Raw genomic sequence first — 23,737 nt, forward strand, 5'->3', positions numbered from 1 at the left:
TTGCTCTGTAAGTAGGTCACAAAAGAGAGTTTTTGGAAACACATTTCCCTTTGAAATGTGCCCAAGCAAGTTGCTATGAAACAGGTACATACCTCCATAGGGCAACAGGCCCCAAAGATTCTTAACACACACCATAAAATAGTTAGCTAAACTTCATGACAGAGGTGTGGATAGCAGGAGTAGGAACAACCAGGCAAGCAAATAAAAACATCATCAAGTTCTGACCCCTGATGTGTCCTTCCACTGCAAGAGTCTCAGGTCTGCAACTAAGTGTTCCTACTTCAGTCAGCATTCCCCTGAGACATTATTCCCTTCACATGTACGTTTGCAATATCGCTTCATGACGAGTCCAGCAGCCAAAGCTCATTGGGTGAAATTTCCAGTGCTGAAAAGTCTAGGCCAGACAGCTTTGGAGAGTCCCCACTGCGCTCTTGCTGATTCGGAGGCTTCAGATTAATAGGGAAGTGATTCTCGTCTAATATCTCAAGGGATTTCCTTCTTGCTGTCGCTCCCCTGGAATAATCAGGGAATAAGTCTCTACCTTTCTTTGGCAATTGTTTTTGTGGTTATCTGGAAACAGATTGATCTCGTTTCCTAGTGCCAGTCAGTCCTGAGGTACAAGGATGGAAATAGGCATATTCACCGCACTCAGCTGAGTACATTTTCTGAGCAGGTGTTGAAAACTTCACTGAAAAAGCACAAATGTTTAGAACTGTGTAAATAAATATTTATAGTAAAGAGGTATACAAAGAAAGCTTGTGTGAAAGAAATACATCTATAAAAATAGCATTTTATAAGTTTTAACAGTTGAAAATAACATGCCCTCTTCCTATATGTCTGGGGGAAGCATAGTGAGGGTTGAGTACATTTTTAAAATGATAGGTAGATGATGGGGACAACAACTTTAGGTTTTAGTACAAAATGTAAATTTCTGATTACACCTCTGCTGGGGTGCACCCATTAACTACTTCCATGTAGGACTTGGACACAGGTGTGTGGGGAGAGTTAACAAACAGCTTAGCTTCTGAGGGAGTATGTAAGAACAGTTGCGACATCCCCCCAGCCCCCATTCAGTGAGAGTAGTCAGGAGCATTAGACTCACTTTAATTTCTCTCTCAGTATACATAAAAATGGAAAAACTAGCTTACGTTCGTAGTAAAGTACAGTGCCACTGAAATCTGAGACAATCTTTGTAGGATGTCCTGCCATATGCAATTGAGACCCTTGTTCCCAGGCTGTCCTTAAAATATCCTCCAAATCATTATAATGTGAGCACTTAATAATAAGATGCCAGACTGGTTAGAGTTGCCAGTTTTGTGATTGATACACTGCACCCTTTCAATAATCAGGGGGTATGAGGATTGCAATAGGGTGCATAGTTCCTTTTTCACAAACTGTAATGGACTATCCCCTTTAACTGATTCTGCAGCCCAGTAATTCTCACATTATTTTGCCCCTTGGCCAACTTTTCCAAATCATCCATCTTCAGAATTAGATACTCAATGAATTTTCACAGATCCTGCAGCTGTCGACAATGTGTCAGACTGCTGATCCTTTAACAGCAAGTGTTGTGCCACTGCAACTTCAATATTTAGAAATTTGGACTCATGCTACTGTAGTTATCTTAATTTGATCCACTTACATTGCAGTCTACTTCAGCAGCATGGTAAGGGAGTCAAGAAAGGCTCTAATTGTGTTCAGTTCCTCTGTGACTACACTGGCATTGTCTGCCATGATCCATAGGTTGTTAGACCAGAAGAAAGACATTAGTTGAATATTTGTTATGCAAGGAACAGGTACAGTGGGAGTGCACATATGAGATGTACAGAAGACTGTGAGCTTCTTATCCATACCTGCCACTCCTTCCTTCCTCAGCAGTAAGTCACTAGAAATGTTGCCAATACCTTATTTCACATATTATCCTCTGATGAAGAGGGTTTCAGTAAGCACAGTAGGAAGGAGATGCATTTCAAGCTGTCTTCTCCATGCGTGGTCCTGTGCATGCTTGCTAACAGAATTGGTATCTCTGCCTCAGCACCATGTGGTGGGGGAGCTCAGCAGTAATGCTGTAGTACAGCTGTGCCTGGTACATACCTCTCAACTGTCCAGAATTTTGCAGAATGTTCAGATTTTTGCCTCACATTTTTCATCTGTTCTTCATAAAATTTGTGATTTTCTGGCAAATCCCTGAGGACTGAAGTCACAAAATAATGACAAACATCTGAATTTCAGACTTCATATCCTTCAGGAAATGCATCCAAACACAAAACCCGTTATTCTAGCAACTTTCTAAGTTTATAAGAGCAATATTTAAAATGGACCCTTATTTTGGGCTTTTGACCACCTATTATTTTAGGCTTTGTCCAGATTTCTTGTGCTAAGAGCTATAGTCTGGAAATAAAGACATATTCTGTATGAATCTTGTATACGAACCCCTTGCTCAGTATTTTAGTTGTGAAATATTCACACACTGAAGGTCCCTATACTTAAAGAAGCATTCATAAGAATTCTACTTGTAAAGACGTAAGTTAATTATTTGAATTAGTTATGAAGTGTTACCAATCTTGCTAGACTAGGTCAAACAGGTATAAAATTCATTCTAAAACTACTCTACTTAAGTGCAGATTTCCCCTGACATTAGTAAGGTGTGTCATTCCTCAGTTCAAGTGTTTGCCTGCCTCCTCCATTTCCTTAAATCAGCTTATTCAATAACCTGAGTGTTCTTATAATCTAGTCTGTCCTCATTGCTCCTCTCCACGTATATTTTAGTCTATCCCATTTTAGACACATACTATTTTTTGAGACTGTGCACTCTCTCTGCCTTCCAAGGTTTTCATTCCCACACCACTTGAACATGTGAAATTCTGACCTATTTCTCAGCACTCTTAAGTAGGAAAGCTCAACATTAGTCCTAAAGTAAAGATCTGCTTATCAATAAAGGAAACTAGATAAAACATCATGCTGCGGCATCCACTACCCAGATGCAAACAGTCCTGAGGTTATAAACACTCTGCATGCTTAATACAACATTTTGAGACCTCCTTTGGGATCTTGTTTGTGGAATTGCAATGGCTGTACAGTAACACTATACTTAGGTTCTTAGGTTCATAGGTAGGTACTAGGCTATCTGCCCGAAGGCATTTATAAGCCTAGCCGGAATGTGTTGGCTTTCGCCACCCCCTTAGATTAGTTCCCTGTGCCTCTGTCCAGCATAGCCACTGAAGTGCTCCCGGGGTAAACTTTCTGTTTCCCATCCGCTCATCATGGTTCCTCTTGAAGAGGGTTAGTGAGGAGCTCTGCCTAATGTAGATTGGAATCTTGTTCCAGAGCTTGGGAAGTCTCTGGGACAGGAATCTATCCCTCCAGCACGTCCCATTTATTGTTGTGGTTAGGTTTAGATCCCTGGAGCGTGTGGCTCGAGGGGATATGGTTTTCTTTAGGTGGAGCATGTCCATCAATTTTGGGTTGGACATGGCCTTGTATGTCAGGCAGAGATCACCTCTGAGTAGGCGGTATGCAACCAAGCACAGCTGGAGTTTCTTCAGTCGAGCTGCATACGGCATCATAAGGCAAGTACAAGTCTTGTATGATGTATTTACATGTTGGTTTTTTACATTAACATAATGTAACAATTTAATAACATAACATAATATATTTCTATGCTACACATTTACACAGTACACACTTTATTTATTATCATTATTTTTTATTTTTTATATAACAATGGCCTATTTTTAAGCATCATTTACCATCCCAATTGTATTTGTATTTATTTTTTGTCTTGGGTTGGAAATGGTAAACTTTTTTATTTACTTTTTTAGATGCTTAAGACTATCATTTGGGCAACATGGTTTAATTAGTTAATGTTTCTTTAAATGTTTATGCTGCATGACATCATGTACTTGGGCTGGCCCAGCCCACTGACTCAGCAGGTTTGTGTTAGGTTTTTAAACTGGGAAGTGAATAGTTTTTACTTGTCTGAAGAAGCTGAAGTATTTTGTTCAGTGAAAGCGCTTATGTACAATAAACAGTTGGATATTCCATTGCCTACTCGTTTTCTTTTCTTGTTTCGGTTTTGCATGGGGCATCTGCTTGAGGCCAGTGATCCTTTTGGTGAGGTACTTCTGTGGTCTTTCCATTTGTTGCAGGTGTCTTGTAAGGTACATCCCAAATGGGGCATTGTACTCCATGATGGGTCTGATGAGTGATGTGTAGAGGGGCCCAATGACCTCTTTCGATCTGGATACAAACCCTTTTGTGATTAGGTGGGCCACATAGAAGGATTTTCTAACCACTTTGGCAATGTGATTATCAAAGGAGAGGTTACTATCTACTTGGGTCCCCAGATCCCTTATTACGTCTTCCGCATTTAGGGGGCTACCACCTATGTGATAGTTTGTGGGTACTTTGTTTTTTCCAAAGGGGATGACTATGTACTTTTTGGCATCTAGCTTGAAGCCATGGTTTTGACACCAGGTATCAGTCTCAGTGAGACCCTTTTGGAGGATGTCTGTGTCAGCCAGAGAGTCAATTATTGCCCCTAGTTTGCAGTCGTCTGCAAACTTTGTCAGCCATAGTCCTCCTGTGCTTGCTTGTACCTCTGAGAAGTATATGCCGAACAGGAGGGGTCCTAGGACTGAGCCCTGGGGAACGCCACTTGTAACTGGTTTAGAGTCAGACCTAGCTCCTGCAGCTCTTACCATGTGGGTTCTGTCCATGAGTCAGTTGACAACCCATCTCATGATATAGGGGTTTATGTTTAGGCTGATGAGCTTGTCTATAACACCTGAGTGGGGAATGGTGTTGAAGGCCTTTTCGAGGTCTAGGTAGGCTGTGTGGACCACCTTTCCCTCATCTATAACCTTGGTAACTGTCTCAAGGAAGTCCACCAGGTTTAGGAGGCATGATCTGCCCTTAACAAAGCTGAACTGGGTAGGGTCCAGTGTTTGGAGGTTCCCAATGTCTCTGTAAATGAGATCCACGATGATGCACTCCATAGCTTTGCAGACCAAGCTAGGCAGGCTTATAGGGCAATAGTTCCCGGGGTCCGTTGTGGCTCTACCTTTGTGGATCAGAATAACCATTGCTGTGCACCATTCTGTTGGCAGATAGCCTGTGAAGAGGCTGAGTTTAAACAGTGTGTTTAGGTGAGGGGTTTAATTCATCTTTGAGCTCATGTAGGATGCAGCCTGGGACACTGTCTGGTCCCATTGATGCTGTGTTTTTGGCTTTGGAGAGGGTTGTTTTAACCTGAGTGTCTGTGATTTCAGGGGCACTGCATTCTTCTGGTATAGTTATGGGCCCTTTTGGGGGAGAGAGGGGGGTGAAGTTTGCACTGAACCTGTCTGCCAGGATGTTGGCTATATCAGTCGGTTCAGTGTATTTTGTGCCATTCTGCACTAACTCCGAACAGATTTGAGAATTGCCACTTAGATTCTTGACATATCTAAAGAATGCCTTGTGGTTATCTTTGGAGTCCATGGCAATTGTTCTTGCTTTTACTGATCCCCTTTCTTAAGGGGATCAGCAAAAGAAGAAAATACTCTACATGCATATATTCTATTTTTGAACAGATCTTCACAGTTTTTATGAAGGGCAGAAATTCCTGACTCTGTTTTTCTTGCCCTCCCACACATTTGTTTCCAGACTGTGAGTTTCTTGTCCATACCTGCCACTCTTTCGTTTTCTTCCTGTTTTTCAAAATGGCCTCACATACTCAGATCTTTCCTGCCCTCCTTTGCTGTTCTTATACTGTTCTCCTCAGAGTATAATTTCACTTGAGATTGTTTTCAAGGAATCCTGTTAGCTTGTCTCTCAAATTGCTTGGGCTGGCAAGCCCATTTGTGATAGTGATTGTTCTCAACTCCATTTCTCTCTTTTTCATCCCTCATACCCAACATCACATAGTTTTAGTCTTTGCATCTGTGTTCATCTCATAATTTCCTTCTGACCAGCCTGACTAACTGTTCTTTTCTTTTTTTCTTCCTCAGCTGCCAGCTTTAACTTCTCAGTAAGTTTCTGTAAATCTCACATGTGCACTCTTACTGTACCTGTTCCTTGACCTTTGCTTCATTTCCTTTGTTATTTCTGTGCCATGTTACTGCTGTGTACTGGTTCCTGTGTCTTCAGTCACTCCCACTATGTTATCTGGCTCATCATGAGCAGAGTCTTTCCATTTCATTTCTTAACTTACTTGGCACTTCCTCCACTTTGGAATCAGAATTTTTCCATTTCTCTTTGGGATATCTAAAAGGAATCTGATATGGCTGACAAGTTTCTTTTATCTCTGCCATGCTAACAGCTAGTCCTTCACTCCACCTTGCTCCTATTTTTTGTTACTGGACTGTTGTGATACCTTCTCCCTTATGACGAAATCTAGAACATTCTCCATGCTCTGTTACTGGATGGTTGCAATTCCTTCTTCCTTTTGATGAAATCCAGAACATTCTCCATGCTCTTCAAATTAATTGTTCTCCCTGTTCCATGCACTAACAGGACATCTAGGTCCTGGATGGAAGCTGTGCTGCCTCTTCTTGACAGTCTGCCCCTTGCCAGATCATTATTCCTGTTATGTAGATCTGCTGAGCAGAGCTAACATATGCTACTGTATCCACCACTCACTTCTATCCGCTGTCTCTCTTTCAGAGTTCCTAGGATCTACTCTTTGGTTTTGACTGTATAGCAAAAGAAGAACACATATCTAGGTGTACCACTGAGGGCTATCCTCCCACCCCATTAATTTGGTCCAGTATAAAATAAGTTCCTTAAGTTTTCTTAATGGCAAAATGGCAGTGTATGACCATCTAATCAGTATGTTTTATCCTCTGGTTTAATGCTTTAGCTGTTACTGTATTTGTCATCACAATACCCGCTCAGTGATAAGTGCTTCTTGCTTGTCTTACTCTTCTTACCTACAGTATGAGCTGCTACATGCTCTGTATCCCAGTTTTGTGAATTTTATTGACATTGTTATTGTGGCTTGAATTTGCATTTGCACCTGTACTGACCCATACTCTCCCCTGTTCTGCTGCTGGGGAGACTGCACAGCATTTTGCAGAATACCTTTCTTGTCTCTAGCAATTGCAGACTTTCATCACTGGAGTATTTGGCAGCCTACTTTGTGGTTTCTCCACACTTGATCATTTTTATTTTTGTAAATTGAGTTTATACCCTCAGATCATTGCTGATATTCATTATTCAAACTATTATTTTAGCTCACTGTTTGAGACCACTTTTATGATCCCTTTGCATTTAATGCTTTTGAGTAATGAGACTTGCTGCATATTGTTCCTCTACTGCCCACTCATTTCACTAGCGTTTAATTAAATGCTGTTGTGACTGTCTTCATCTTTCTATGATTTGGATAGCCTATGGATTTTGTGAACCATTTAGTACAGTGATCTGCAACCTATATCTGCATCTGGGTTACCACTGGAACCCTTACCTTTGGGACATCTTTTGGAATGCTATTTGTTATCTTTGATGTTTCCTTTTGTGGGGTTTGAGAACTGCTAGCAGCATGATTCTCTCTCCACTATTTATCTTTAAATTAAGTTCAGCTATTGCTGTTACCATACTTTTGCAAGATCTGTGAAATACGATTTCTGCTGGGGCTTGAATATTACAATTTCACCCTTGTAATATAGCCAGGCATTTCTCTGCGATGATGTTAAAGATACTTTTGTGCAACTATTATTGCCTGTGTAAATGTACATTGATAACTGCAAAACCATGTTACAGACAAGCTATTGAAAGAGTTCATCTTAAAGCTTACATGATTTGCAATACAAATGTACTGATACCTGACCTCTATTTAGTGACGCTAAAGATAAATTAAATGTTGCTCATATATTATTTATTTATACTGTCACAATTTTCATATTGGTCTAAATATCTCAACAGCCATTAGCTTCGTAAGAATTCTAGCAGCAGAATCAACAAAATGCTGCTAACATTCTGTGTGTACCTCAAGTGGTTAGTCACATGCTGTAATATGTTTACAAAACATTACAAAAATTAATATTTACTGTTTTTATCGTGACTTATGAAATCCAGTTTAAGATCTACAATCTGATGAATGCTGATATGGTAAAAATGACCTTCTGCTGAACAGTTTGCCATTTCCACTTCCTCAGTAATTGCATGTGTTCTATCTGAATATACTGTCATTGCCAGTGGATCTGAATTTACATTAGAAGAATTATGTTGTTTTTGCTTTGCATGCCGTCTTCCATTTTACTTGGAATAATCATTTACAATAGTACACAAAAGCATCCTGACAAAATATTTTATTAAAGAGATTAATACAACTATTCAAGGCAAATAGAAATTAACAAGTCATATACTGTGTTAGAAACTAAAGGTAAAATGTTCTTCTTATAACCGACAAGTTGAAAATGTATTGCAGGAAGGGCAACTGCAGAACTGTTAATAAACAGACATAATAAAACCAGAGTGAAGTTGACAAAACCAGGTCTTAATTGGACTGTACAAAATAAATAGTACTTGCAAAGGTTCTAGCCTGAAATGCATGCATGGGACAGAATTTTCATTGAAGAAAATTTGATACATGCCAAGGTTACCAGTAAGGAAGGTCAATGAATCTGGATTCCAGTAATTATTGAGGATAAAGTACATACAGCTGCACATAAATACCAAGGGAGTGTTTCGGAAATATCTAACAGGAGATGCTGTAATTAGTTAAACCCTAGACCATCAGTGGCTAAAGACAATTGCTGTAGTTTTAAAAGGCTGTGTGTCTGGCTTCTGCCTCTTACGATAATTTGTCTTCCAAAGTCCCTCCCTCACCTCTTTTATTGCTATTGTTGGTTGTGTAACCTATTTAAGTACTTTCCCACCCATTGTTTTCCATATATCCATGATACTACTAGTAAATCGTAACACAATCTAACCAAGTCTAGTGCCAAACCCAAGACCATCCAAGGAGACCTCTGTATAACCCAGTCCACAACCTACAGTAGCCCACCCAAAAACTGATCTGGACAACATGGATAAGCAATTTCCAAATCTCTCTGTAGTCAGCCTGGTATAGGCATCCTGAGACAAAATAGCAATTTTATTGTGTTCACAGACAACCATCCTTAAAGAAACACAGTATGAGAGATAAACATACATACCGAAAGCAAAATTCTTGCATACAAACAAGGTTGTCAAGAAAACACACATTACAGACTGAGGGACATGGCCAGGATGCTGACAGTCTAGCAGTACAGTTTCTTGCTCTGCTACTCTGTTACTATTTCTGACAGGAAATTTTATTTTTATAATATCCTAAACCAATTTTTGAACAAAATCAGTTACCTTATACTACACAGAAGTATATAATTTAAAAAATTCTAAATATTTGAATTTTGTTCCTGTCAAATTATTCATTTGAAAGGTCTGTACCAGTAGTTGTGAAATTATTCATTCAAAGACAATCTCTCAGGAATTGTCTTTAAAGAAGGAACTCAAATCTGCTCTTTCTAACATACAAGCACTATCTTTAAAATGGAGAAAATGGATGACAAACTTGACAGCTTTAAAGAAAAAGTACAGTTGTGTACCTACAATAAATGTAGATGTTCGAGTGTATTCACTGTTGCAGTCATTACACTTGGGTTATCCTGCTGGCAGGCTACCCTCAGTCAGCCTGAATTCCAAAGTCTTGGTCCGGCATCGGTTGCTGTTGCCTCTTCCCTGACGTCAGTGCGCCAGTCATATAAAAGATGCAGCCGACGCCATTTTCTTCAGTTTTTCTTGCCCCAGATGTCAGGTGCCCCCAAAAAGGTAGGCTAAAAATATGCCAATAAAACATGCATGCACCAAAATATATAATACCTTCATCTACAAGCAAATACACCACATAGGTTGTATAGATTAGAGAAGTGTAGATAAGTTGCATCAAAGATATGTGGGATGGTGGGTGGGCAACCTGGACTGCAACAGTGAATACACTTGAACATCTACATTTATGGTAAGTGTACACAACTGTACTATGTTCTTTGTGTTTCACTGTTGCAGTCATTACACTTGGGTTGAATCCCAAAGCTATGGTTGGGAGGCTGGAGCTAAATAGCATTAGGAGCAGGTATGGGGCCCTGCAGAACTGCAGTGGCAAAGCCTGCCCTGGATTTAGAGTAGAGTGGTAAATGATAGTGCTTTGTAAAGGTGTGCACTGAACTCCAGGTAGCAGCCTCCAAAATGTTACTGGTTGGTACTCCTCTGAGGAAGGCTGCTGAAGTGGCTGCTGCTCTGGTTGAATGTGGCCTAATGCCCTTAGGCACTGGTTTGCCATGTTGTGAATAGCAGAAATGAATGCAGTGGCCTATTCACTTTGAAATAGTTTGCTTTGAGATAGCCTTTCCTTGTGAACCTGCAGCATATGCCACTAGTAGTTGCTCTGTCTTTCTGAAAGCTTTGGTTCTGTTCAAGTAGAAGCGTAGCTGTCTGTGCATGTTCAAAGAATGCAGAATTCTCTCCCCCTTATTCTGTGGGTTTGGATAAAAAGTAGGTATATGAATAGTTTGGTTAAAGGCCACACTGGACACTACCTTAGGCATAAATGTGGGGTTTGTCCTCAGAGAAACCCTGTCTGGATAAAAAATGATAAAAGGTTCCACAGCCATGAGTGCCTGTAGCTCTGAGACTCGTCTTGCAGAGGTTATTGCTAGGAGCAGAGCTGTTTCCCAAGATAAAAACTTTATATCAGCTGTTGCAGCTGGCTCAAAAGGAGGCAGGGAGAGTTTTTCCAAGACATAATTGAGGTCCCATGCAGGTATTGGTGATCTCCTTGGAGGCCTTAAGTTTTTGGCTCCTCTGAGATACCGCCTTAACAAGGGGTGAGAAAAGATTGGAGGCTCTGTATTGAAAAGATCCGAAATGGCAGAGGCATGAATTTTATTGATGAAAAGGATAGGTCTTTGTCCAGCATCTCAGTTAAGTATTGCAAAATCTGAGGAATATTTGGAACAGCTGTGTCAATTCCTTGTGCCTGGTTCCAAGCACATAATCTCTTCCATTTTCCAGCGTAAGATTTTCTGGTACTGGGCCTTCTGGCCTCCAAAATTACATCCATTACAGCTTTAGTGAGAGGCGCATTTTGTATGACTACATTATCCGCTATGCTGCCAGATTTAAGGTCTTTAGTTGGCTGTGCAGGATCTGATTGTTTTGTTGGGATAGTAGTTGAGGTATCTGAGGCAAGGTCCAAGCCGGGCATTGAGAAAAATTCCTTGGGGGGGGGGCCAGTCTGGGGCAATCAGTATCATCTTTGGCTACTCTTGTCTGATCTTTAGGAGTACCTTGGGGAGGACAGGCAGTGGAGGAAAGGCATATACTGCTAAGCTTTTCCAGATGAAAGATAGGGTGCCCACTTTCCATGCTTGTCTGTGATAAGTCCTTGTGCAGAATCTTTTTAGTTGGTAGTTGTGAGGAGAGGCAAATAGGTCTATATCCGGGCATCCCCATTTCCTTGTCATCATGCTGAAGACTCATGGATCCAATTTCCATTCGTGGGGATCCATGAGGTTTCTGCTTAGTTCATCTGCCAGAGTATTTATCTTTCCTGGCAGGAATTGTGCCTGCAGATGTACCTGGTAAGTCAACGCTGTGTCCCACAAAGTCATGGCTAGTCTGCAAAGGGGGTAAGAATGAGTGCCTCCCTACTTGTTTATATACCACATGACCGTGGTGTTGTCTGTCTTTATCAGTAGTTGTCCCAGATGAAGTTGGTCCTTGAAGGCTGTCAGGGCATTCTGAACAGCTAGCATCTCTTTTTGATTGATATTTAGATGCATTTGGTTTGCGGACCATGTGCCTTGAATACATCTTCCTGTCATGTGGGCCCCCCAGGCATAATCTGATGCATCCATTGTTATTGTCTGTCTGGCTGGGGGTAAAGTGAATGGCTGTCCCTTGTTCTGGTGATAAGCCTTCGCCCACCATCGAAACTCCTGTTGCAGGCAGGGAATGAGAGTAATTATTGTTTCCAGGCTGTGGCAATGTTGAGTCCAAACACTTTTTAGTTACCATTGAAGTTTCCTCATATGCAGTCTTGCATATGGAATTAGTAGAATGCAGGATGCCATGAAGCCCAAAGCCTGCAGAATTTTTCTTGCAGATAACTGGGCTTTTGTTGCCAATAGGTTGAAATAGGTAGTCAGTTGCCTTTGTTTGTCTGGCATGAGATAAGTCATCTGGGCAGTTGTATTTAAGCTTGTACCCAGGAATATTATCTCTTGAGAGGGTACTAGTTTTGATTTCTTTTCGTTGACTGTGTACCCTATGCCTGTTAGGAATCTCTTTACAAATGCCAGATGCTGTAGTAGAATGTCCTTGCTCTCTGCTTAAATGAGGCAGTCGTCCAAGTAAGGATATATTTGTATTCCTCTTTGTCTGCAAAATGCAATTACTGGTGCCAGGCACTTTGTGAAGACCCTGGGTGCAGTAGATAAGCCAAAGGGCAGTGCAGAGAATTGGTAGTGCATTGACCCAGCTTTGAATCTGAGGTATCTTCTGCATGTTTGTCTGATTGGGACATGCAGGTATGCCTCTTTTAGGTCTAAAGTCACAAGCCAAGCCTTCTGCCCAGCATGGGCAGAAGTTGCTAGAGTCAACATTTTGTATTTTGGTATATCCAGAAAAGTGTTTAGAATAGATAGGTCCAGTATTGGTCTCCATGTCTTGTCCTTTATTGGTACCAAGAACAGTCTTGAATAAAATCCTTGTCCCTGTTCTTGCTCTGGTACTTGTTGAATGGCCCTCATGTCCATGCCTCTGCCCATTGATGTTTTGGCAGGTCTGGCCAACCGTTTGTCCTTGGCAGGGTATGGAAGTGAAACTTGTAGCCTTGTGACACTATGTCTAGGACCCATTTGTCCTGGGTTATTATGTGCCAATTTTGAGAAAAAAGTGCTAGTTTTCCCCCTAAAGGTGCTGCCAGAAGATAAGTGCTTGGAGCAGGCAGGGGGAAGTCATTGGGACTGTTTCCTGTATGGCTGTGATTTGTCTTCTCCACTTTTGGAGGTAGAAGCACCCCATTGTTTAGACCTGTACGAACCTTGGGGCTGGGATCTGCCTCTTGGGCATCTGTATCTGCCCCTTTGTGGCCTGTCTGACACTGGAAAGGACCAATTCTTTGTAGGCCAGTGTCTGCTAAATCTTAGAGGCTGTACCTGTAAGAAATCCTTAACCGTTTGCATAGATTTAGCTTTGTCCTCCATTTTCTTTAACACCTCTTCTGCTTTAACACCAAACAAGCTATCATGCTGTAATGGGGCATCTAATAATTTTGCTTTGACAAAATCAGGCAGATTTTGTTCCTTTAACCAAGCATGCCTCCTGATGACAGAACCCGTAACAGCGGCTCTGCAGGAGGCCTCCAAAGAACTAAAGCCACTGCTGCATGCAATAAATCCTGCATTTCTTTGTTTTACTCAGATTCAGAATTTATTAACATTTTCTGTTTAAGCTGTGACATAATATATTGCTGATATTTGAGCATATGAAACTGACAATTTAAAGCCCTTATAGCCAAGGTAGCAGAAGTGTAAATCTTTTTACCCCATCTGTCCAATGCCCTAGAATCCCTGTCAGAGGGGGTAGGGTTTTTTGCAGTTGAAGCTTTGACCCCTTTGGGACCCTGAGAGATAGTTTCTGGGTCAGCAGCAGGTTTTTTGAAAAGGAATTTATGAGAGTCAGGGACCCTGTAGTACCTGTCCGGCTTAACAGGAGCTGGAGGTAAGGAGTCAGGGGTCAGACTGGACTCTGAAAAAACATTATCAACAATGTCTAACACAGGTGGAATAGCTAGGGGCCTGTGTTGTGGTAGTAAAAGGAAGTCTCTAAGCCTTTTCTTAGATTTTGAAAAATCTTGGCTTTCCCAGTGGAAATGCTCCCTCATGGTATGCAATGTTTCCCCAAAAGAGTAATCCTCAGGAGGAGAGGCTGAAGGGATAGATTTTTCAGCATCAGAATCCGCATAGGGAGGAAGAGAGCATTCCTGATCAGAAGAGGAATCAGATGAAATGGAAACCTGATCTGAAGATTCATATTCTGTCTCTTGCCTAGGCCTTTTATCAGATGGGGGATGGGAACCCCTGATCAAAGTAATTAAGTCTTCGGCCATTTTGAGCATCTATTTTTTGGGCATGGAGGCCTGTCCATGAGGCTGTTGTACTTCTTTCTTTGTCTTTAAAGGTGTTTTAGTCTTTGCTTTTGAAGCTGAAGTCGTTTTAATGTATAATTGAGTAGGTCTAAAAACACCCTCAGAAGCCGATGCCTGCTCAACAGCTCTGGACCCATCTGAGGGAATAGTCTCTGAAGATCCAATACCTTGAGCTTCCAGCGGCCTAGTCGACTCCACATGGGAGTTGGTAGTTGCCAGCGAGTCTAAAGTAGCGGGCATCAGGGGCTGCGAAGGCACCTCACTGAGAACCGGCGAACCGGTGACTGGCTTAGAAGAAGCCTCGTCATCGGTTTGGGACCTCGGATGCCTGTCCTTTTCTTTTTCTTTGCGTTTCTTGTGAATTCCGGTAGTCGGATGGCTATCCAACGACATTGTATAATTAAATCTTCGGCCAAAATAGTGTAATGCAAAATCGTACTGACGCTTAATAGTGAGTTGGTTAAATCTAGCACAAAACTGACAACTAGCAATGTCGTGGTCAGGGCCTAGGCAAGGAATACAGTAAGAATGAAAGTCCTTATGAGGTATTTGCTTCCCACAAGAAATACAATTATTAATTTTTTCTGACATCAGTCTGGAGCAAGAAAAAAGTTTCCCCATTGGGTTACTTAGCTTTTAATGAAGACTTCAGATCTGAAATTCGAACACGAAAATCTCAGGAGTCGGTCGACCAGCACTTCAGAACTGCTTATACTTCGGGCACTGCGCGGCAAGAAAGACTGAAGAAAATGGCGTCAGCTGCATCTTTTATACCCCTGGCACATTGACGTCAGGGAAGAGGCGATAGCAACCGACACCGGACCTAGACTTTGAAATTCAGGCCGACTGAGGGTAGCCTGCCAGCAGGATAACCCAAGTGTAATGACTGCAACAGTGAAAACACGAAGAACATCTGTACCAAACAGATGAAACAGATACATGAGATTTTAAAACAACAGAAAACTCAAGATATCTGGAATGGAAGATGCCCTTAATGACATAGAAGGCAGAGTATCCAAAGATGAAAACAACATTGAATTTCTATTGTGACAGAATACCTTATTACTAAACAAAATGGATGACTTGGAGAACAGATCCAGGAGAAATAACATTTGTATTTTTAGACTGCCTGAAAAAATAGAAGGAGAAGATATGGTCAGCTTTCTTACTGCCTGGCTTCCTAAGACTCTGAATTTATCTGAAGCTATGTCGTATGGTATAGAAAGAGCACACAGGTCTCTAGTTTCTAATTCATCAAAAACAAACTCTTCAATGAGCTCAGTTATTGTTAAGCTCTTCTCATCTCAAGACAAGGAGCTAATACTTAAAACAGCCAGGTTCAAATCTCCTATTAAACTGAATGACAAACTAATAAGATTTGATAATGACTATTCCAATGCTGTGATAACAAAAGGACATTTTTTTGCCTCTTATAAAAGAACTTAAAAAAAGACAGTTTTAAGGTGCATTTGCTCTTTCCTGACAGGCTCAAAATACTCCTTCCTGATGAAATTACACACTTTAAAGACCCAGACTCTGCACTGTCATTTAAAAAATATATATATATATATATATATATATATATATATATATATATATACAGACCAAACTGAAGATATGGACTGGAACAATAGTACTTTGAAGAGACAAACAGAAGTAAGTATGTGGAAATCCAATGAGAAGAAAAAGAAACTAAAGGACAAATGGCACTTAGCTACTATAGTATAACATTGATGTTAACTGTTTTAATAACAAAATTCTTTTTCCATGACAAAATTTACCAATTCAGTTACTGGAGATACAGGTGAAAGGAAAGAAACAAGGACTCACTTATTTATAAGGTAAATAAATGTCACTTTTTTCCTGTGTATTGCTAAGCTAATATTCTATATTTTATTTTCCATATTAAATATATGCATTAGCTTAATAAGTATTAGGAAAATAACTCTTTAACTAATATTAAGCTTTTTAAGAACTTAACTCTTTAACTAATAATAAGCTTTCTTTACATATATATCCTGGTTTCCTTTTTTCATATATACGCCACATAAGTCATAAACTGATAGCTCATGATAACGTAACATAATATCAAGTTGCTCATAGTACATTAAATAAGTGTGTTGTGAATGAACTGAATGTTTATGGTGGTTTTAACTGTTAACTCTTAATTCACATGTCATGATTGATTGAAATATGTGAGGTGTTGTATGCATGAGATTTGGATGTGCTTTCTGTAAGAGATATGAGACTTTTATGCTGTTTACGAGTGCTTCTTTACTAATATCATGATAAAATGGTGGGTGTATGCAGTGTGTATAAAGCTGTTTAATTATCTTCTTTATTTTCTTTTATTCTTTTTTCTTATATAGTCTTATTTGTGATGTTTGTTGCCAGTTTATTCATTGGGAAGGGGTTAGGAAAGGAGAAATACAGTAGTGAAGACAATTTCTGAGTTTTAACACTGGAGTTTCACTTTGAAATTCTTTTGTTCTCCCCTCCTCTGCTAGGATAGATATACAATAATTAAGAAAGAGAGACACAGAGTGTACTAAATAGCTATAACAAAGATAAAATGATAACAAGAAGTGTTACAGCATAGGTTCTTAAATAACAGGGAGCGGGTTGGTTTTAACCACTTATACAACCTTCTTTCTCGGTGTAACTTGAATGTATGTTGTTTACTGACAGTGGTATTTCCCTGTCACAGAGCAGGTTCTAATAGAACGTTTCTTTCCTGATGTTTTCTCTCAGGAGACAATTCATACAGAGTTCTTGTGTGTGTGTGTCTGTGTGTGTGTGTGTGTGTGTGTGGGTGCTGTCATTGACTCCCTGAATGATGTTAACATACTGCAAGAGGGTCTCACAGCAACTAATGACTGGTGCCAAAGTCATGACCTTAAGCTAAATGCAAAAGAATGTATCATCATACCATTTGGCAAAAACATGACCCATACAGATTACCACATCAACAGCAACACACTAAGCACACAACCTGCGGTGAGAGACCTGGGAAGTCAGGTTGATAACAACCTCACATTCAACTATCATGTAGCGGCAGTGGTCAGTAAAGCCTTTCACTTGATTCATTTCGTAAGTAAAGGGATTGCAACCAGAAAAAAGAAGGTTATTACCTCTATGTACCCCTCCCTCATAATCCAATAATTGAGTATAATGCCCTGTTTGGTATGTACCTCTGCAAACATCTGCACCAACTGGAATGGCCACTAAAATACCTCACAAAGAGAATCCATGGCCTCCAACACCTGTCCTATGCAGACAGGCTCAAATCACGATCAATCTACCTAGTACCATACAGATTTGCTCAGGGGTGATCTGTTTCTCACCTACAACGCAATCTCAGACCCTGCCCTACTAGAGATGCTTCATATCCATGTCTAACTCTTCACACATTACCCACTCAAAAGAGCTGAATCTAATATGCAATATCGACAAAACCTGCTGGAGAGACAGGTCTGTCTCCTAGAGGCTGCCCCATCTCTGGAATAGACTTCCCATACACATCAAACAGAGCACCTTGCTGACCTTCTTCAAGGGCAACCTTGATGAGTGGATAAGAAAATACAAATTTGTCCCAGGGATTACACCTATGCCCCTCACTGACAGGGGTGACAGATGCTGACTTGGGTTTCTTTTAGGGGATGCACTCTTGACTAGGCTTGTAACGGCCCCAGGGCCATTAGCCTAGTAACCTCCTATGATCCTATGAAATGAAAGGATGCTATTTTAGTAAGATATGTAAATAATGTATATATTATAAATATGTATATTAGTTTTGTAAACTATATATTTTTAATAAATAAAGGACCCCTAATCTTTTTGATAGGTGCCATGGGATCTTTCAAATCCACCAACTCAAGCAGATTTGGTCTCAGTTTAATATCTCACCTGAAGGACGACAAAATCAGGAGTGCAGCACCCAGCTTATGCTGAACTATAGTATCAGTAGTCAATCTACCTGGTCTGGGAGTAGAGCCCACGGCCTTCTGCACCAAAGGCAAGTGTGCTATCTGCTGCACCACTGATACAGTTCTATAATACATGAAATCAGTTGAGAAGTGGGTGTGAAAAGAGTTGGAGGACTGGCTATCTGCAGAAACATGGAACTAGGAAGTATGTAGTAATGAGAATGTGATCTTTTAGTCTTTAATCATATTTCACTCAGGATATTGTGCTCTACATATTTTAGTTTTGCTTTCAGGATTGTTGAGAGATTTTACTCACAACTCTCTCTATATATGGGTATACTTACTTAAATCGAAACAGCAGTTAATAAATAGACAAAAAAAAAATGAAGGCACACTGTGTGTGCTCCTAGACATAACCTCTGTGCATGTTAGTCAAAAACTTCCTTTTTATAGGGGGCAAGCCCCACTTACCCCTCCACTAATTAAATATACCATCTCTGAGATCATATAATACCAGGAAAAGGGCAGATTCCTCACCACTGGTTTTATAGCGATTACACACAAAAGTCAACAGCTTTCTTTTCAACCAAATTAATTCAGCAAAAAAGTTATTGACTAAATCATTATTTGGCAAATCACATGGCACACAAAAATCCACAATTCTTCTTTCAACCAAATTAATTCAGAAAAGAAGTGCTGTTGACTAACTCATTAGTTGACTAATCTCATGGCTTCCATATATGCAGATCTATGTCTATATATCTACATATATATATATATATATATATATATATATATATATATATATATATATATATATATATATGTCTAATTAAGTTGATCTAACTCACACTAGCTCAACACTCAAAACACTGGCAAAAACATCTATAAAATATCTAGACAAAATATATGCTAGGACCTTTGATGCATGCCATTCAGCCCTATACCTGAGGAGTGATAGGGATGTCCACATTCTCATTGTTGTTGAATATTTATTTATTTCTTTGTTCTCTTGCTTATATACTTAATTTCTTATTTAGTTAAGGTAAGTAGACTGGACTGAATGGCCTCTTTCTGCTATGGCAGCATTTAAAATAAATAAAAAAACAGTGCATTACTCATTACTCAAGCTAGTACAAAGAGCACATTGAAGACATAGCTTAGACTTTATTTACAGTAACTAATGTTAGTGAGTAATATATAATAAAACATTATTTCATGAGGGCATACAGTATTCACTAGGTGAGAAATAGCTAAAATAAATATGCAGCAGCTGTAAGATGTCATCAAGGGTTTGCCTCACCTCCTTTCTTTTCTCATGATTTTAGTTGGCAGTACAGTAATATGCAACTGTGGTCTGGAGACCATACAGTTTGTGGACATAAGATCTGCATCTTTGCTGTTTGCACAAGATGCTGGTCTCTTAGATGCAAGCACCTGTAATTCCCAAATTGTATTGAAAGAGTTCATTGCTGAGTGTGAAGTGGATGAGATGAAAAATCAGCTCCTGATAATCACTGATCATGGTTCTCTACCTTTCTGTATGTAGGGGGAGAACTTACCTTGGGCAGAGGAGATAAAGTACCTTTTGTTCACAAATGAAGGTAGAGCGGCTGGGGAGCGTGACTAAGTGATGACTGTGCCAGCGATAGTGCTACAATTGTTTTACAAAACAGTAGAGGTAAAGTGAAAATGCTGTCATAGAATGAAGCTTTCAGTTTCCTGTCTAATCTGTGTGCCCATACTCACCTATGGCCACAAGGTTTATATACTTATTTACTTTATTTAACATCTATTAACCAGATAAGTGAAGTGGTCCATGAACCCACCCTTTCAGTGATGACTGAAACTCAAGACATTCACAAACATTTATCAACTGCAGAAAGATCAGCTAGCTGTAAAAATTAATACAGTAAAATTAGCATTAGTTGATGTTCTTATAGGCCACAGTTATTTCTCAGTTATAGAGAGATAATCTGACATAAAGCAAGTAATTATGGATACAAGTGGCAGAAATGGGTTCTTTCACAGCATAGCTCAGTACAAGGATAGAATGTGGACTTAAGACAATCTAGGATAATGTCATAGTAGAACCATTGCTGTCCTAAACTGAGAGGATTTAGTCAAGCTGCCTCCTTAGTCCACCTCATATACATCTCTAAAAGGAGATTATGAGATATGATCCATTGTGAGTAGATACTGGGTCAGACTCAGACACGATGAATAAATGATCCGCCTCTAACATATTTCAATTATTTCTTAATACAACAATTAAGCAAAAGTATGTTTTTAAATACTGCTGGAGGCTAAATCTTGGTTTAAGCAACTTACTTACAGACACAACATGCAGATGGAAACTGTGAAACTTATGCTCAGGACTACCATATGAAGCCCTTTGCCTGGAAGGAACTGCAGCTCCCACATGTTGCTCTGGAGAGTGTTAATGTGGAAAGGGACGTCTGGTTTAGCCAAATGAGCATACCACCACAGTGATCCTCACTAGGAAAAATGGTTTTCAAAACAGATGGATGCATGGATTGACGGACCGATGAATGGAACTTGATCCACAGCAATATCTCGAACATGAACACAACAGTGCACTTAATGGCAGTGTGGGAAAACTAGTATGCAGCATTCATTAAAATATACAAAACAATGTGTTAAGAAGTTCTGTACACTAAGGTTTTTTGTGTTTTTATATATATTCAGCAACATACTGATTGGTGCTTACATCTCTGAAATATTTCAGTATCTAATTCTGTATGCTACTGATACAAAGGACTGACATATATATATATATATATAGAGGCACACACACACACACACACACACACACACACACACACACACATATATATATTCATATGTGCATGTGTGTGTAGTTATACACACACATGCACGCACACATACACACACACACACACACACACACACACACACACACACACACACACACACATACACACACACACACGCTGTTTGAATCTGAGTTCCCCTTTAGTAAGAAGTGAACATGAATAGTAATAGTAAAATGCAGGCATGCAATAACACAGTAAGAAACAGTACCTGAACAGTACCTTTCATAGTAGGAGGTGTATATACGCTCTGCTTCCTTTGTTTTGGAGATGAATCCAGTGACTAAAATGTAAAAAGCAATCTGTTAGCAAATAGTGCAGAAGTGAAACCACTGCTTAAATAATGTCATCTCTTTGAGACATACCTTACTATATTCCAGAAGTAGTGTATGCAATGTATTAAACTAGAGGTAATTCAAAATACTTTACATTTCTTAGCTTAAATTCTAACATGTTGAGAGGTAGCTTAATGTAATATCCATGTTTTCAGCCATTAATCAAATATTCATGCACAAAATGTGCAATTCTGGCTGAGTACCTGGGCTTAATAAAACTAGACTTTGCTTTATGAAGTTACTTTTCCTTTTTGCCTCTGAAAATTACTTGCATGAATCATGTATAGAAGAGATATATACTTTTTATGATACATAAAACAGGCTGCTAAGGCATATAGTATAATTGACAGAAAATATGCTAAGTGAAACTAAGGCTGTCCCCAAAATAATTGGGCAAAATACAGTTCTAAAGTAACATTTATTACTGGTTCCTTCTATTAAAGTGACTTGTTTCTTTCTTGCAAAATATTATTTGTGTTCGCCTACTTATTTTGCAGGTCTCTAAAGTCAAGGTCATTTATTGGTCATTCATTAATTCATTCATTTACACAGGCTACAGAGTCAAGAATCAAGACCAGGCAGGAAGATGTACCTCACTTCAGGAATACAGCCAGTTTGCTTTCTTCATTAACCTACCCAGATAAAGGAATTGGGGTTTAAGCTGTATAGATATTGCAAAAATGCAGACACATGAGATAGATGTACTGAATTTCTGTTCATTCCTGTGCTGAATTCTGTAAAATTTAGTAGTAATACCTTGAGCTGGTAAGATTAAAATTGGACATTGTAAGGTAATTATTACATTTGGAACTTCTTCAGGTTTTTATGACACTTGGCACTAGATGCAACATTATTTTGACATTTGAGATATTTAGTGTCATGACTTAAACATGGGTCTGTGTGTACACTTGAATACTGAAGATATCAAGACCCTCAGGTTCACCCGTGAAAAGCTATCCACACAAATGTAGATTTCCAGTGGATCAAAGCCCCAACATCTAACTATGAAACCCAACTAATACACATGAATGTACTGACTCTCATAAAATGGTTAATTTTTCTGGTTAATCACTGAAGATTGCAATCCGTCAATAATGCTCCTTCTCCCTGTGATTCTTGAGTGCAGAAGTTGAGAAGTATGTCCTGGATATTTACTGTAGGTGTAAAAAAGGAGTAAATTTTACTACAGCTGATACCTGATCCCTACATGCCAGCCAATTGTCTAAGAAGAATCCTAAGCTACACACCTTGATAACAACATCAAGCTTATTGCCATCATAAAGGATGAGATTAAACATCACCACAGAAGAGACTACCTTCAAGGTAGTTCACGTGGCTGTTGCCTATGTTTCAGAGGTGTTCATCATCAACAGGTTACAAGCAGGCCACTGATGAATATAGTCTACATCAATGTTTCTCAAACTTTTATGATTGTAGCTAACCTGGACAAAGCACATAACTCAGTGGCCCACTAGCCATTTCCATAACTCATATTTAAAAATAGGTCATACTTTACTGCCACAGGTGAGCCTATAAATGCCGCATTGAAGTGTAAAACTATGGGATTTGCATTTATTGTCAGCCATGAACTGATTCCAACTAAAAATTAAGTTGAGTGAAAAATTGGAAGTTGGGATATATACTGTGAATAATACCAAGACATAATTGTAAAGTATATAATTATTTATTCATGGAATTAAGTGAGTACATATGAAAAAATATATACTACATGAATTAATGTGAAGAATAGCATTACTTGCTTTCAAATACCAGTAGAAATATGTAATAATGAATAATAAAATAAAAAACATGAAAATACTGAATTTCTAGTTACAATAAACACCAGAGTTTCAATCACAGGAGATATAAAAATTATACAGTTTCACACAAATGCAGAAAAACAATGCTTAACTAATCTCACTGTATTTCCTGACTATCACACAAATGCAGAAAAACAACGCTTAACTAATCTCACTGTATTTCCTGACTATCTGTTTTATTTTACATGTAATTCACCACCTTTTCTCCAAAAGTCATCAATTTTAGGAGGGACTAAGAAGGGCAGATCTAAAATTACAGTCAAAATCAGAGACAACTGGGAGGTATGGTATGTAGGGATGTCACTGACACCAGTGTAATGGCCATTTGTATGAAAACTGTATTTACTGCATGACCAGTTGTATACATATAAGGCTCATAAGCAGTAGTTAATAAAATTATTGAACAAACACTGGCTACAACCAGTCAGTCCAACAGATGACTCTGTCAAGCCAAATTATCATTCACATCTTGAGTATTTCACCCATCTCTCTCTCCTTTCTTTATTTCCATTTTTTCCTTCCATGATGGTATTCCTGCTTTTAATGATGTCCCCCCACCACCAAACATCATTGTGTCCTTCCCATACTAGAGAGATATTTCTAGAGCCATGTCTCAAAGTAACGATTTTGAGAT

The 23,737-nt window shown here is 39.3% G+C and overlaps 1 protein-coding gene across 2 annotated transcripts in view; it reads right to left on the reverse strand.

Annotated features, from left to right (window-relative positions):
• Positions 1–23,737, reverse strand: part of PPP1R1C (protein phosphatase 1 regulatory inhibitor subunit 1C) — a 924,837-nt gene that overhangs the window by 274,581 nt on the left and 626,519 nt on the right. For both annotated transcript variants that reach the window (XM_044075257.1, XM_044075258.1), the window contains exon 4: positions 21,171–21,231. In XM_044075257.1, coding sequence (XP_043931192.1) covers positions 21,171–21,231 — 61 coding nt within the window. The remainder of the gene's footprint in view (positions 1–21,170; positions 21,232–23,737) is intronic.

This window comes from Protopterus annectens, chromosome 6.part0, assembly GCF_019279795.1.
Source record: "Protopterus annectens isolate FY-2018-M chromosome 6.part0, PAN1.0, whole genome shotgun sequence".
Taxonomy (NCBI): domain Eukaryota; kingdom Metazoa; phylum Chordata; order Ceratodontiformes; family Protopteridae; genus Protopterus; species Protopterus annectens.